The sequence below is a fragment of the Epinephelus lanceolatus genome, chromosome 22 (genome assembly GCF_041903045.1).
Source record: "Epinephelus lanceolatus isolate andai-2023 chromosome 22, ASM4190304v1, whole genome shotgun sequence".
In the NCBI taxonomy this organism is placed as follows: Eukaryota; Metazoa; Chordata; class Actinopteri; order Perciformes; family Serranidae; genus Epinephelus; species Epinephelus lanceolatus.
In genome coordinates this window covers 33,485,682-33,502,817 of record NC_135755.1, presented here as the reverse complement: position 1 = coordinate 33,502,817, position 17,136 = coordinate 33,485,682, and the positions used below count along the sequence as shown (strand labels likewise).

At 39.1% G+C, this 17,136-nt stretch overlaps 1 protein-coding gene across 1 annotated transcript; it reads left to right on the top strand.

Moving 5' to 3' along the window:
- Nucleotides 1-7,089: 7,089 nt before the first annotated feature.
- On the top strand, nucleotides 7,090-15,936 carry ing2 (inhibitor of growth family, member 2). Its single transcript, XM_033651998.2, has 2 exons — nucleotides 7,090-7,373; nucleotides 14,552-15,936. The coding sequence occupies exons 1-2, from the start codon at nucleotides 7,229-7,231 to the stop codon at nucleotides 15,250-15,252; spliced, it is 846 nt and encodes a 281-aa protein (XP_033507889.1). The 5' UTR covers nucleotides 7,090-7,228; the 3' UTR covers nucleotides 15,253-15,936.
- The last annotated feature ends 1,200 nt before the right edge of the window (nucleotides 15,937-17,136 follow it).

Sequence of the window (17,136 nt, the reverse complement as noted above, 5' to 3'; positions counted from 1 at the left end):
CACTGATGCGATATAGCGATTTCAAGTTTAACACTGCACATTTAGATGAAAAAACAACATGGAAAAGTGAAATTAAACAGTTTACATGTGCAGGTGAGGTAGAAACTCACAGTGGGCTTTTCTAAGGACCTCACCGAAAGGAGAGCATAAACTACACATATGGATGTCCCATACACTGGTAGGTAAAGGTTATCTGTTTGTCTAGTTAAATAAAAATAATAAATAATAATAATAAAAAACTTTCTGGTAAGTCTGTTTTCATATACTTTGTTTTGAAAATAAAAGTACATATTTGAAGAATGTCAATATCATAAATAGACAATAATTATATTTCAAGAAATGAGGAGAAGTTACAATCAGTAAGGTATGGATATATCAGACTGTAATATAATGTTAAAATGCAAGATGGATGTAATAAAGGACATTTTTTTCCTAATAATTCCAGGAGATTTTGTGACATTATTGCAAACAAAAGTGATCTTATTGATGTTTTTTATTCACCATCAATATAGAATTTTGTTACTTCCTAATTATAATTAATCTTCCCTGCAAATATCATAACATTAGATTTTTTTATTTATTACATTTAATGCCAATTTATTTGTTTGAAACCATTTTGAATATGCAGAAAGGCCACTGTTTACTTCATTTCTCAGTGGTGAAGGTTGGTAATTTTATTTTGAAAGCACTAACCGGAAGCGCCAGTGTTGCTTCTTTGAAACTTGCCATCGGATAGCAATACTCAGGAAACGAAAGTAATGTGACAGCAGGGAGGGAACCCGTTGCCTAAAAGCGGAGCGAAAGGTCGCATGTTATTTTTTTACACCAGAAACGAAACCTTTACCAAACCGGATGGACCGCACACAGATCAGACCTACTCCCTGTCTGTGTTCATGTGATTTAGGTCCCGTGTTATTACCGCATTTACCATGGCTGCATCTCAACTAGCAACATCACAAACATTTAACTGAAGTAACAAAGTGGCTGTATATAGGCTTCCTTGTGCCATGTATGCATGGAGACACACTTCAACTGTAAAAAAGCCTAGAGGCTGTAGTAGTGCTGGCAGCAGTCAGAATTCTAGTTGTAGTAATGGCGGTAAAACTAGCAGTAGTGGCACTTTATAGCAGCAGAAGTGTAATTGTGGGCGTAACAGTAAAACTGATATGTCATGGTGTAGGTAGGCCCAGCTGCAGTAATGTAGTAGTTAATATAGCAGTAATATTGGCAAGTATTGTACTAATAGTAGTTGTAGTAGTATGCAGTGGTAACAGAGGTATTCAGATCTTTTATGTAAAGTGCCAATACTACAGTGTAGAAATATTCTGTCACATGAAAAAGTCCTGCTTTCACAATCTTACTTGCATAAAAGTACAAAGGATTAGCATCAAATACTTAAAGTATCAAAATTAAAAGTACTCATTATACATTATACCCCATTTTAGATTAATGTGTAGTGTATTAAGAGATTATAATCAGTGGTGCATTCATGTGTCCATCTCTTTAATGGCGCAGCTGATAACAGTGGGGCTACTTTACATTCCCAGCTGGCTACCAACATCATTCAACATTGATATTTGGATGAATTTAGGTTGTGACGTTCTCCACAGTTGTGACATCAGGTGAACACAATTCAATGTCAAGACGTTGATATTTTGTTGGTTTTAAGTTGTGTTGTTAAGTAATCACAATCCAACTTCTTCCAAACTTCTCATGCCACCATCATCTTAACGTAGAATATTAACATTGAGTCCTAAGCAAATTTGTGAAGGAAGACCCACCCTACTCTCCCCATGACTGGATGGTACTCGTTGCCTTCGTTGGTGAGATTGGTTAGATTTAGGCAAGAGGAGTGGGATTGGGCCATTCCTTTGCTATCCTAGGATTCCCAAATTCGCTAGTTGTAAGGTATGGAGAGCAAAACCAAACGTCTGGAAAACATCATAGTGTTAACACCCACACAATGTAAAATTTAACATCATTAGACATATAAAAATATCATGACTTGCTTTTCTTTCAAACCAAAATTTACCGTCTGTCTGCTGTTAGAGTCCAGTGTCTTTCTGACATCACATTGACATCCGGTGCCAGTAGGGTTACTTTATATACTGCTGGGTAGCTTAACCTGTAATAATAATATATCATACTTAGTTAAAGTAGTTGATTCATATCTCATGTTAACAATGTAACTCTGCCAGGTAACTAGTAACCAAAGCTATCAGAAAAATGAAGTGAATTAAAAAGTACAATATTTGCCTCTGATGTAGTGGAATAGCAGTCTAAAGTAGCAAACATATTCTCACACTGAGTATGTGACGAGTGATAGGGGCAGCAGCACTTACAGTAGTACTAGTAGTAGAAGTTATAGTAGGACTATTAGTGGCAGTGGTCATAGTAGTAATAGTAGTAGGTAGAGTGGTAGTATTTGCAGTTGGAGTAGTAGTGCTAAAATAGTGGCAGTGATGTTTTTAGTAGTGTATTTGGGTTAGCAGTATAATAGTAGTAGTAGTAGTAGAAGTATTAGTAGTTTAATAGCAGTACAGTAGTATTAGTTGTCATGGTAATAGTAATTAATTCTATTATTGCTGTAGTACAGAGCTGGTAATAATAGTAGTAGTGGTGGTAGTATAGTTGAAGAGCTAGTAACATCTGTTTTAGTAGGAAAAGGACAAGGAATGTTCAACTGTAGTAGCAGTAAATGATAGTTGTAATGTAGTAATATGATAAGGCTTAATGTTGCTGTTTATGCTGCACCTTTCGTACAACCATGCAGCCAAAAGTGCTTCACAGAGCAAGTTTAAAATAGTACAGACAAAAACGTAACAACGATTAAAAAAAGACAATTATAAATAGAATTTTGCACAACTAATAATTAATAACAGGAACAATAAAATGTTTAAAATATGTAAAGGTTAATAGTATGAATAAAAACAAGGGACAAAATAGTGTAGAAAAGACCAACAGAATACTGAGGACATTTCCTGACTGCATGTGACACAGAAAGAGGAAATAAGTCCACACACACACACACACACACACACACGGTTCACTATGTCACTGTTTAATTATGAGCTCCCCTAACGTAAGCAGCCTAAAGGAAGGACCTGGTTTCTGAGGTTCTCACCTCAGCCTCATGACTGAGTGGACAGCAAACGCCCTTGAAGTGCTTTGAATGTACCTAAACACATTCACTGTCAGAATCTGAATTTGGTTTACGGCCAAGTAGGTTTTCACACACAAGGAATTTGCTCTGGTGTTTTGGTGCATAGACCAAAGACATAAATAAAGAATAGAGAAAATAAATAAATGAAAAATAGGCCTGCTATATTTTACAATGTGAATGTTTAAAATTAAAGACTTTGACAATTTGCAAAAATATAGACTATCAGCTCTGTTCCTGGTTGATTTATTTTTGCTTAGTTGCCATTTACATCAGCATAATATCACATTTTGTAACTCTGTAGAACTTTTCCTTGCTCCATACTCAGAGATAGGAATGTCCTTTTTGTCTGTAGTAACAGTCTGTCACACCTAACTGGCCTTACTGTGAACTGCTGCAATAACGCAATAGTAAAGTTCCAATGTCCTCAAATGAGTGCTTTCTAAAAAACAGGGTCTTAGCTTGTGCCCGTTGGTCAGATTGGTCAAATTTGAAGCCTATGCCATATCAAACTTTAAATTTGATCAAGCATGAATAAACAAGTTTCAGCTATAAAATCTGAACAGGTTTTGTACCTTGTCTTGGATTAGCTTTACACTGATTTGGCAGAGATGGCTGCCATCTTGTTTTTACATGGATTAGTATATTGTGCTCTTGCTACCACTAGATGGTGCATAAAAGTGTCCACGAATGAGGACAACAGGTCTGGGTAAGCAAAATTAAGTGCAAGGTGTAGCAATCCCACAATGTAATGTTCTCATATGAGAATGTAGGGCAGCCCCCCCAAAAGCAACTCAACATTGCAGCAAATTTTTCCCAGTGGCCACTTGCGGTATTGCGGGAAGAAAAAAAAACAGGGGGGAAAATATATATATATATATATATATATATATATATATATATATCCCCTGCGTCCCAGAAAGCATTTTCCCCACTACCATCGACTATCATCAAATGTCAAGTCTTTGATGAGAGCAGGAACTCGCAGGCAGGGCCAGTGGGAGAAATGCTACTGTGCATATTCAGTGGGCCACATACGGCGGAAGTAAACTCATAAGCTAGAAAACATTTTTGGCATATTGCTGGGCCAGCAACTCCATTGGAATAAATAGGAGCCACCTTGGCATCCAATATCTAAGCATTATTAGAAATCTGTGACGCAGGGTCCTAGGAGGAAAAGTTACAACTAATCTTACAAAAACAATACAAAACTTCCTGATGACAAAGAGAAACAAAGAAAACTAAGCAAGTGTTGAATCTGACAAATGACTGGGGTAAGTCACCAACTCATCTTAGCTGCCACACTGAGGCCGAATGTACTGTACATATGATGCAAACTTTAAAGGGTCACTTCACCAAATACCAAAGATGAGGCGAATAACTCGTCCTGTGGAAACAGTTGTATAGTCTCTTCTGTGGCTCTGGAACTTTCTACAGTCCTGATGATGTCATCATTTGAGCCATAAAATATTTTTTTATTGAAACCATTTGACTAAGATAAATGAAATATTTTTAAGTGAAAACATTTGGACTAAAATAAATAAATTAGTTTAAAGTGAAAACATTTGGACTAAAAGTAATGACTAAAACTGGACTAAAATGTTTTGTGTTGTCGTGGACTAAAACTAGACTAAACTCCAGTACCTATACTAAAATAGTATTTCTTATGCCAAAAAACGTTTAGTATGTCTCAATACATATGTTGCCAAAAATGCCAGGATGTTCTTTTGTATGCAGTCCCATTTAGCACCATGCAAGCTCGTTTACTTTTCTGGCTATCCTGACCCACAATCCTTCCTCCGGAAGATACGTCACAATGACTAAGCTGCAAACAGATGACAGCTTGACAGCTCGTCGACTGCTGACAGAAGCCACAGTGACTGATGATAGTGCATTCAAATGACTGATGATCATTCAAATAAACAGTAACAATAGGAATAAGATTTATTTTTCAGTGAACAGAATAATTATAAAGATTACCAACAACAAGAGGACATAAGGAAAATAACTATGGCAGAGAAATGTATATGTAATTTTATTGCTGTGAATAAAACATGTCAGAATCTACAATGTAGGCCATTATAACTTAAAAGTTCAAAGCTACATACATTACAAAGTAACAACAGAGCTCTCTGGGTTGACCTCCATCTCTGGCGACCTCTGCAAATGGCATTTTGTTTTATATCCAACGTAATGGATATAAAAGCGCAAGAGGGTCAAAGGTCAGGGCACAGTGTAATGATGACGTAGTTTGTCCTGATTATGTGCATACTGCATGCAGCAGTATGGGCAGCTGCAGTACCCATAAAAGAAAAAAAGGAAAAGTATGCAACTTGGAACACTTCAGACAAAATCAAGAATGGCTGCCAAATTATTACTGGTAGGGACTTGGCTTGGGAACCATAGTATGGCCGATTCAAACCCTGCATGGACCACAGTGTGTGGACTGGTAGCTTGGCTTTTGAACAAGGCACCAAACTATAATAACAATTGAGTGTAAACACTGAGTAACTCCAATGAGGGATTTCTAATGTTACAATATTTCAGACTCTGAAGCTTCCTCTTTTCCTCTTTTTTTTTTTTTTCAAAATGTATCTCTCCAGACTCTCAACGTTATGGAAGTGGAGTAATAATGCGTATAGAGACTTTATTGTCCTGATATTTTAGTTTAAAGGTCCCATATTGTGAAGAGTCAGATTGCCATGTGTTTTTAAAAACAAAGCAGGTGTAGGTGCTAAATTAACTCCAAAACGCTCAGTCCACAGAGCAATACACACAGTTTGTATTAAGAAACTGTGCTTTGAAACAAACCATTATGATTTCTGTGAATTTTTGATGTCACAAGTATACTATATAGACCGTTTGAAACATAACCATTGTAAATAAGTCCTTTTGTGTTTCTTGTTTGAATGTTTTGCAGTGTATGTGAATGACATCAGCTGACAGGAAGCAAATTGGACCCAAGCTGTTGCCTAGCAATGTAATTGCAGTGAAATTGCCTATAAACTGAATTTATTAACAATAACGTCTGGGTAGAAAATCCATGCATCACGTACCATAAAATCTAACGGTGCTGAGCAAACTCTGCCTCAATTAGTTAGTTTTTACCCACCAGGAAAAGGCCACAAAAAAAACAAAAAAACAAAATCAATACCAGTTTAAGTGTACTCTATATCTACAATACTTTCACCACTTTACCTTGCTGTCAGACAGCCTTTTCTTACGGATAACTGAAGCCGTTATATTAAAGCCACCAAACTCATCAGACAAATACGGTCATTTTACCCAGCAGAACTAAGAGTTGCTGGTCTATTGCTGCCTGGATTGGTTCGTACATAAGGTAAAGCGGAGCAAATGTTCTAATGCAGACTACACTTACACTGATACTGATTACTCTAGGTGGCCAAAATATGTTTTTGCTACTGCCCCATCCACAGCAGTACATTGTTACCTCTGCCAAGGAGGTTATGTTTTTTAACCACTGTGCTGGTAGATTTAGTTCATCAAAGATGATAGCAAAGCAACAAAGTCCATAAAATAAGCACAGCAGAAGTGTAAAACAGGTGGGACCACCGTGTTTAGCTATGAATCTTTAACTGTTACAGTTATTATTATGATTATGATGATTATTATTATTATATGTTGAATTATATTATGACTATAACACATGAGGACAAATGTACAAATTGGGCCTTTAATCTTGCTGCTGCTGCGCTCTTATATGAAACAAAAACGCAAGGTCAAATGGCACTATGGCAGCTCTGTATTTTCAATATCCCTATTGGTTTAATTTCCCGGGAAAATTTTATGATAATAAGATCACTCTCTGCCAATCCCAATGCTGCAAACCGAATTGGGCCCGCCTCCGGTGACGACAAATAAGAGGAAACTGTACAATACCATAAAAGGAAAATACTCCCGCATGCGCAGTGGCTTGAGTTTTGTTTGAAGTGAACTGCTGCCTGGGACTGCCCTACAAGCTGCAAAGTCGCCAAGCATTTGATTTTAACAGTGTATTTTTCACATTTCCTCCATATTCTTTCAGTGCCTCTATGCATCGTAGAGACGATGTTAGGCCATCACTATCCAAATGCCGACAAGTCGCAACAACTGGTCAACTATGTGGAGGATTATCTGGAATGTGTGGAGTCCCTGCCTTTGGACATACAAAGAAATGTTTCCCTGCTTCGAGAAATTGATGCAAAGTATCAAGGTAATGTGCTCATATGTTTTTATCATTAATTCCGACTGCGTGTATACAATTGGCAAACATTAACGTTAGTCTAACAGGGTGTGCTGAAATGGTGGAGCAGGCGCGAGCCTTGTGTTCCCATTTTGCAAAAACCCGAGCGCCCCTCGTTGCTATCTACTTCTATAAACAGTATTGTGACTGTCTGAAATATGGTTTATTACACTGACGAGCCAGTTGTTAGAGACACAAGTCAGCCAACCGTTAGTTAGCATAGCCCGGATACACTCCGTCCTGTTTTGTGTGTGACACCAAACTCAATGAGAAAATTCTGTAATTTGACTTTGCTGTCTCTCGACAAACGTACACATACATTATGACCGGATACGGCATGTGTTATGAATAATTGGTGTCCAACGGCAAATTCGGCGTCAATATAATCCAAAAATGAGTACGATGTGATAATAAAATACCAACTTTTTCAGTGGATATACGCTGCCGCCCACCACGGTGATGCCGCGGAGGATTATTGTGCGAATACAAGGGAAAACAATGAATAAACTTGGGCATTTATTTGAATTACACGCTGCTTAGTGTATCTGATGTATGCCGAGGCCGAGAATTTAGAATAAAGATGCACATAAGATGATAAACCGTGTTCACTGAGGTGTGAACACTTGCCATGGTCAACATGCCGTTTTTTAAATGTGAAAACAATCCTCGTTGATGGTTTATGTTGACGCAGAGTGAGCAGCGGAACACCCAGCTAACGTTACCCATATGTGTCGCGACACCATCGACAGATAATATGACATACACCGACAGAATTAACGACGCATTCAATTGGGATTGTTAAAAGCGAGATTATACAGCTATGATGGCTGGTGTGGTTCCTGCTCCTTCTCTCTGCTCCGTCGAGTGAGAGTCGTAGAGCCGGATAGCTTCTCTTCTAGGCAACCCCCTTCAACATCTGACTGGCGTCATTTCCTGTGGGCAGGAACTCACTGCGGTTCAGCCTCCTCCTCTTCTTCCTTCAGGGTTTATGGCAGTTGACATCCTTGATGTTGCAATACTGTCTCTATCTGGATGTCCTCTTATTAGTCCAGGAACTATAAAACTAAAAAGCCATTTCCTTCCCTTCACACTGTCTCTACTCGCCTTTCTCCACAGTTCAGTGATCATCACTGGTCCGTTCACTGTATTTTCTGCAACTTTGGAGGAACCTAGAGTATCCCCCACTGTCTCCTTTTCATGACCCTGATCATGACCTGTTGGTTGTTTTCCCTATTAGTGATGTGTGGCCCAACTCTTCCCACAGGGGCAGTTCCAGTTGATAAATGTAAAAGTATTGACTCTTTCAAGTTTTGATACTTTTTGCAAAATATGGTGTCAGTTTCTCTGTGATACTCTTTTGTAGTCCATGCGTGTTCGACAGCCAGTGCTGCACACCCCACAAAACTTCACCTCAATGTAAGGGTGGGTGATATGGCCCTAAAATAATATCACAATATTTCAGTGTATTTTTGTGATAATGATATTCTTGACGATATGACAAATTAGTAAAACGATATTTTACTTTTGATTTAATAACATAGAATTGCAACAAAATAAGTTATATAGTTTTACATTTCAACAGTTTGCCTATATATATGTTCAGCAAAACTAAGCAAAAATTATCTCTCATTTCTTTAGTTTGTAAACAACAGCAACTCAGAGTGAGATCGGGTTCTGTACATAATGATGATAGTTCAACAAAATGTAAGTTACCCAAATGACAAGTTCGAAAATACAAAAAAATGAACCCTTGGATCTATATGTATAAATTCACAGATGATTGTCTTTTGTTCACCTTCTTGCTCTGCCATTTCTCCTCTAATCATCACGCTGTAACCTGTGACAGGCTGTTATGCTACCAGAACTATCACACATTCACATAGATGTAGTTTTTTTTCAGCCTGGAGCATCACATATGTTTACATTACCAAAGGTTTATGACAAAATCACTTGATGACACAGACTCCCGTGTGTGCACAGGAGAGGCAGAGACGCTGTGCTGCTGCCAGAGGAGCCACTGAATGAGTTCCGTCTGAGCCGTCATTTGCTTAAAGAGTCCGAGAAGTCCGGGGCTGTTCACAAAACATTCAGGACACCACAGTTTATTTCACACTGCTGAAGCTGCTTTTCTTTTTAGAACCACTGCAGAGTCTCTAATAATTTAGCGTTCAGCTGTGTTTGTTGTTACCATGGGTAACAGTATGGCGTTAATATGTCAACAAGTCGAAATATCGCAAATACCACGATATGAATATTTCATATTAACTTTTAAAAAAGGCCGGTGTTATCATGAATGAGATGATATGGCACACCCCTACCTCAATGCATTACCCGTCATCATGTGTAAGTTTATATTAGTAAAAATGAGACACAAAGCGCTCAACTCACGATTAAACTCTGAAGATGGATACTGTAACCTTAATATATGTAATAATTGAGTAAAGATCAGGACAAAACTCCAATTCAACTTTTCAATACTGCCAATCTGATGTTTCAGGCAAGACGCCCTTGTTCAGCGCGTATTCTGGCAATGTTACAATATCCACAGGTGGGATTAATCATAGGTAATCTTAACCAGCACAACAAGTACATCCCAAAAAGAAGGAGCCCAAACGTTTCATGGCACAGATTGTCATGGTGTAGAGCACTAAAACCTAAAAAAAATTTAATGACTTCGTTATAAACAAGCAAATGAAATCTCCTCATTCATTTATCTCAATTGGGGTGAAGGTATCCAGGAAATGTATCCAATATGCGTCCCTTTGGGAGGCATTTTGTCTCTATTACTATTGTTCCATGGCATCTTCACTGTCTCAGTGCCCATGTAATGAAGTTCACTCAGGCTCTGGTTCTGACTGTTGAAGAGCTTAGCCACAGATGATTTATGATCATGATTATGAATAGAGCAAGTATGTTCACAGATCCTGGTTTTTAACTTGTTTTCCCAGCATAATACAAATTAACAGGGATACACAATAATATCGACATGTCATCGGTATCAGTCAATATTGGCTTGAAAAGAATCAGCCAACATGCTTTTTCTTATTTTGGACAATGAATGAATATTACATACTTTGAAAAGCATTCAATTTCATGCCTCCATCTGCTGGTGGGCCATCACAATAAGAATATGCATGCATAATATGATATTGATTCCACTACAGAAGAGACTTAATGATCACTAAAATTAGGTGGGGGAAAAAAGTGGATATATTGCTATTGGTTATCGGCCAAATAAGTTGTTATATATCAGCATATCAGCGTATAGCGTATCAGCAAAAAATCCAATGTCGTGCATCCCTACAAGTTACATGGACGTTTAAACAGGTAAACCACAAATGTAGAGTTACATGTGATTCGGCCTCCAGCCTTAAAGTCAACACCAGACTTAAGATCAGTAAATTGACTACTCTTGATCACAGAATAGCAGTGTATACAATTGTGACAAGGAAAATTCCCACTGGGGATTTGAGACAGAAAGTCTGTGGGCCTCTAAGGCAAATCTGACTTCACTGAGTAATCACTTCAGTTGGAATAGCTCCTATAAGTATATCTTGGCAGAGTTTAAAATGAACTCGCAAATTGAGGGTCACTTCTCAATATGTGCCAATATCTACTCCCTATGTCTTTGACTGACTTAGATTTAGGACTGTAGGTGGATACAAATACAAGACCCTGCAAAGAAGAGAGTCAGGTTTTAGTAAATGAGACCGCTGAACTTAACTTGGCATACCTTATTGAGATGGCAGTCCAGTAATTCATCTCGATATCCTCTCACTTTAAAGCTTTCACAAAGGACTTTGGCTTGTGCCTCACAAAATTCATCAGAGTTACAAATAGCTTACTCAGAACCAAATCTGCCAAAACAATTAAGACAAAACATGACTTGTGGTTCACCCGTCGCGTACCTGATCCGATGTATGATTCTGCTCTGCAGGCTTGAAATACATTTATGTGGTGCCAAATAATCTGAAAATGAGTTGCTGCTCATATTTCTTTGCTCACCTGATCCATTTCTTACTATTAACGTGTTGTTTAAATGCTCTGAGCAATAAAAAAAAAGAACAAAAGCACATTTTCTTTGTAGCGTCCATATTGTTGCAACATTATGGAAATAGGGAGAACAACCATCCGAGGAGCATGTGAACGCACCATTGGCCTTGGCTGGAAGAGGCCTGGACTCGGAAAAGTCAGGGATTCATGAGCACTCGGACATTCAACTGACTGACTCAATACATACAGGGCAGTAAAAAGAGTTGTTTGGTCATTTTTACCCCATCATTATTTCCCATAATGAGAAGTATACTGTTAACGTTGCTGCGTCCAGTTCTCAATCTCCTTATTGATACTTGTTCTCTCCTGTTAGTTCCCCTGATCTTGCTGTGCCTACATAATTTTGGACTGAGTAACTGGGAATAACAACTGTTGTATCTATTTATGGATCTTTTGATCCATTAGTAAAACTCTGTAAATGATCCAAATACTTGAAGTCACTACAGCCCTCCTCCTCTTGGCGAAACTGCTTCTAAAAACACACCCAACCTCAGTTTCACTTCAACAAAGTTCATTGTGTGTGTTGAAGACTTGCAGCAGGATATGGATGTGTCAGCAATAGAGCCAGTCTTGTGCAACTGTCATACTCTTGAATATTCATATTGAATATTCGTATAACCCATTAAAATGGATGCTCCAAGGCTGACACAGTTATACTACACATACCCCTTCTTTATTTTATTCAATATATTGTACTTTTTCTAACTTTTCTAGGAAGGTTCTTTAAGTTTCAAAACTTAAAGAACAAGAAATATAGGCACTAACAGTGTTAAATTGGGGCTGGGTGATGTGGAAAACATTGAGCCTCACAATATTTTTGACCAAGTACTTCGATATTGATATTTATATTGATTTACACAATAACATTTTTGATAAATAATCACCAGTAATGTGGATATAATGACTAAGTGGGTAGAGGCAAATAATAGAACAGTCTGGTAAGTCCTAAAAAGTACATCATTACATCTGTAATGCAGCCTTTAAAACCAGGAAAAGACAACACGATTTTGGGATATCCAAAATATAAGATGATATTTTGTCTCATATCGCAATATCAATATGAATTAATGTTTAGTCCAGCCCAAGAGTTTGTAATTGTTTAAAAAAAATCAATACCAGTACCAACACCAGTAGCTTTCAAGTGGTACTGATACCAATAGAGTACTTGATTTGATACCTTTTTTTCCTACTTCATCTGATACCCATGGGGTGAAAAGATTATGTTCACATGTTCACATGTTTAATCATCCACAATGAACAGGAAAGTGTAAAACTGCAAATCACATTTAGCCTATACTCCAGTAAACAAAGCTCAATATTTTTCAGTATTGTATGGTAAATTAAAGATAAGAAATGCACTGTAGTGGCTATGAAATGAGCAGCATTTTTGCTGTAATGCTTTAAAGAAGGGTTTACCTACACATGTTGACTTGGTTTAGTGATTTGTGCTCTCTGGTGGACAAATGACACTGCTCAAAAAAATTAAGAGAACACGTAATGGTCACAGTATAACACCAAGTCAGTTAGAAGTGATTAGCACAAGTGATTGTGAATGAGTTTCACCTTGTCAACCTTGTCACTACTGGTAGCATGAGGCGGTACCTGCAGCCCAATCAGGTTGCACAGGTAGTCCAGCTCCTCCAGGATGTCACATCCATATGTGCAGTTGCGAGAAGGTTTGCTGTATCTCCCAGCACAGTCTCAAGGACATGGAGGAGACACCAGGAGACAGGTTGTTACACAAGGAGAGCTGGACAGGGCCGTAAGAGGGCATCCACCCAGCAGCAGGACCGGTATCTGCCAGAGCCCTACAAAATGACCTCCAGCAGGCTACTGGTTTGCATGCTTCTGACCACACTGTCAGAAACAGACTCCATAAGGGTGGCATGAGGGTCTGACATCCTCCAGTGGGACCTGTGCTCACAGCCCAGCACCATGCAGCTTGACTGGCATTTGCCAAAGAACAACAGAATTGGCAGGTCCACCACTGACACTCTGTTCTCTTCACAAATGAGAACAGGTTCACACTGCGCACATGTGACAGATGTGAAAGAGTCTGGAGACGCTGTGGTGAACATTATGCTGCCTGTAACATCATCCAGCATGACTGGTTTGGCGGTGGGTCAGTGATGGTCTGGGGAGGCATATCCTTGGAGGGTTGCACAGACCTCCATGTCATAGCCAACAGTACTCTGACTGCTGTTAGGTACCAGGATGAAATCCTCAGAGTGATTGTCAGACTTTATGCTGGTGCAGTGGAGCCTCATGTGGCCAGAGTGCGTAGGCAGTTCCTGGATGATGAAGGCATTGATGCCATTGACTGGCCCTCTTGATCCTCTGACCTAAATTAAATTGAGCACCTATGGGACGTTATGTATTGGTGCATCCAATGCAGCCAAGTACCGCCACAGACTGTCCAGGAGCTCACACTGATCAGTTTAAGTAATGGAGACACAGTATCTAAATAACCTCCACCATTTAGTGAGAAAGTGTCTTTGCACTGTACATTTTTCAGCACATATACACTATATTTATATCTCTATAATGAGGTAAAATTAGCTGATATCACCAGACATGCCAACATAGAAATAAATACGAGTTTTCCATATTGAAACTGTTGAGAACATTTAGCCATATAATTAATAAAATACTTAAATCATGCATTGATTATCCTTAGCTTTGATTCATTCTTAGCAGACTTTATATGCTCTTATCAATTTGATGAGCTTTAAATAAAATCAGGAAAACAAAAAACATTCCATTCCCACTAAAAGGTCCCTTTTAGACATGCCATGTCAGATATTTTTTTGGCTGTTACAACCTCTGATGTTGCCTTTAAGGTGAAACAACTCCCCATTTCATGTTTGTACCTTTTATATAGAGCTGTAAGTTGGTGTAACGGCAAGAAATCCCTGCCTTGAAGAAGCAGAGTAAAAGGGGCCACAGAGTGTAGGAGGACTTAAAAACTTTCTCAGCTCTTGCTTATCTGTTATCATTGTTATTCTATTTATTATTTTCTAAATGTGTAAAATATTCCCTCAATCTTGATTCATTCAACAATTTGAAAATCGTTGTCTTTGTATCCTATTTTGCAGAGGTGCTGAAGGAGGTGGATGAAGTGTTTGAGAAGTACAAAGGTGAGCAGGATGCGGCTCAGAGAAAGCGGCTGCAGATCCAGCTGCAGAGAGCACTCATCATCAGCCAGGAACTGGGTGACGAGAAGATCCACGTAGTGACCCAGATGACGGAGCTGGTGGAGAACCGCTCCCGCCAGATGGACTCTCACTCCCTCTGCCTCCAGGAACCCAGCGAGGCCGAGCGGCTCACTACAGAGCGGCGCACCAATGTCCAGGATACCCCAGCCCCTGAACGCACCTCGGCCCGCCGCCCACGACGCCAGCGCAACAGCGAAAGCCGTGACTCCAGCCACCCGTCAGCCAACGGCTCTCTGGTGGATGACCCTGTGGAGGAGCTGTCCATTCCTCAGCCCCGAGAGAAGAAGTCCAAGTCTGCGAAAAAGAAAAAGCGCAAGGCCAAACAGGAGCGAGACGCCTCTCCGGTTGACTTCGCAATCGACCCCAACGAGCCCACCTACTGCCTTTGCGAGCAGGTGTCATACGGCGAGATGATCGGCTGCGACAATGACCAATGTCCCATTGAGTGGTTCCACTTCTCCTGTGTGGGGCTGACCTACAAACCCAAGGGCAAGTGGTACTGCCCCAAATGCAGAGGGGACAACGAAAAGACCATGGACAAAAGCCTAGACAAAAACAGAAAAGACCGCAGGTCCAGGTAGTGACCTGTCTTCAGTCACCCCTCTCTGGTCTGGGAGATGTCTTCAGCCTGAGGGTTAGGACTATCAGCCGTAGTTGATAACAGTACTCGTGATGTTGTAAGAGCACAATCGAACACCATTAGTAGCAGCGCTTATTATTAATCAAGGACAAGTTGTGATTGAACTTGTGCTGTTACATCACTGGTTGTTCCCAGTGGCTGTAACTGTACTGTAGTCTATAGGGAGTCCAGCTGCTGCAAAAATCATCAGCTTGAAGCTGCCATCTTTCTCAAGTGTTTTGCTTACTGTGAGACTTTTGTTATTTTGACGTACGAGGAAAAAATGGAAGCATCTTTAGGTTAATACTCCCTTTTCATTCTGGACAAAGTCCTAGTTAAAAATAAGGTATACCTGCTAATGGTTATTGTTTTCTGCAATTTTGGCCAAACTATTTTTTTTTCTTTATTTTAACTTTCTTCATTGTATGCAGTTATTTGAAATCAGTGTCTGTCTCCATACAATAATGGTTCATAGAGAATAACCTACACATATGTTTACAAGAGATTGGTATTTAATTGAGGAGATGATTGTTGATTGGACACTGGAATAAGATGTCACGTTTGTGGACTCAATGTTTTCACTGGTTCACTATCACTATTGTGTACATTTCTTTTTATATTCATTAAAACAAAGTATAGTCATTCAGTTACTTTCAGGTCTCTTTTCTCCTTCAGTGGAAGTATGCACTGTTTGAATCCGGCCAGTACAGTCTGCTGCACTACTAAGCCAAGATTGTTTTTTTACACTTCACATTATTTTTTTTACTGTCCCACTGAATACAATTTGGTGGTCAAAGGTCAAGGTCACTGTGACCTCACAACACATGTTTTTGGCCATATCTCAAGAATTCATACATGAAAAAACATTTAGACAAATGTCTAATAGGATAAAATGATGAAGTGATGATATTTTACATACAAAAGGTCAAAGGCCAGCTCCACTGTGACATGTTAGTGTTCTGCAAAAACACTTTTCTGGCCATTACTCAATGTTATAACTTACCAGAATTATAATACCACAGGACACTAAACCCATTTTGTAGCCTAATGTAAATATTAGAACTGCTCCACATGACTGGCTGACTGATAAACTCTAGTACAAGTGCCTCCTTGTGTCATAACCATGCAGTGAGAACCAGAGGCCATCTACAACCCTTCAAACAGTCATCACGCAAAGGTCCTAAAGGGCCTTGAAGTGGTGAGAAGACATTTTGGTAGACACTTAAACATTACAAGTAATGCTTTAAACAGTGAACAACAGTTGATTAATTTGTTGTCTAACTCAGATCTGGACTTTCTCAGTTAAATATCGGGGATGGTCATAGTGCTTTTTATTCCTCAACATCTATAGCTTGCTGAATTTCTGTGTTTACAACTCTGAATTTTTGACATAAAGTACCCTTATTTACTTACTACACATAGCAATGTTTAAAACTTTAAGTTACGACAAGGTATAATAATTAGAGTGAAGAATTACAAATTGAGACAATCTATTAAACCCTCCATTCATTTTCATCTTCTTATGCGAGGCCAGGCAGAGGTGGCGAGTAAGGCCCTGGTTACACTTTGCATTAACATGTGTCCAGAGTGATCGAATCACAAGTGGATAGCTCTAAGTACAGGTGTGAATGCATCAAAATGTGTCCTCAATGCCTCTTGAGTTCTGATCGCTCAGATCACATTTGGTGGTGGTCTGGGCCACATATGGCCACATTGTCTCAACTGCATGTAGCTAATGTGTCTCGGGCCAAGGATCATCTACACAGCTCTACAATTTAATGAGGTATCACAAAGATTTTACATTAACCTGAATTATCTGGGTTTTTTTTTTGTAAAAAAAAATCAC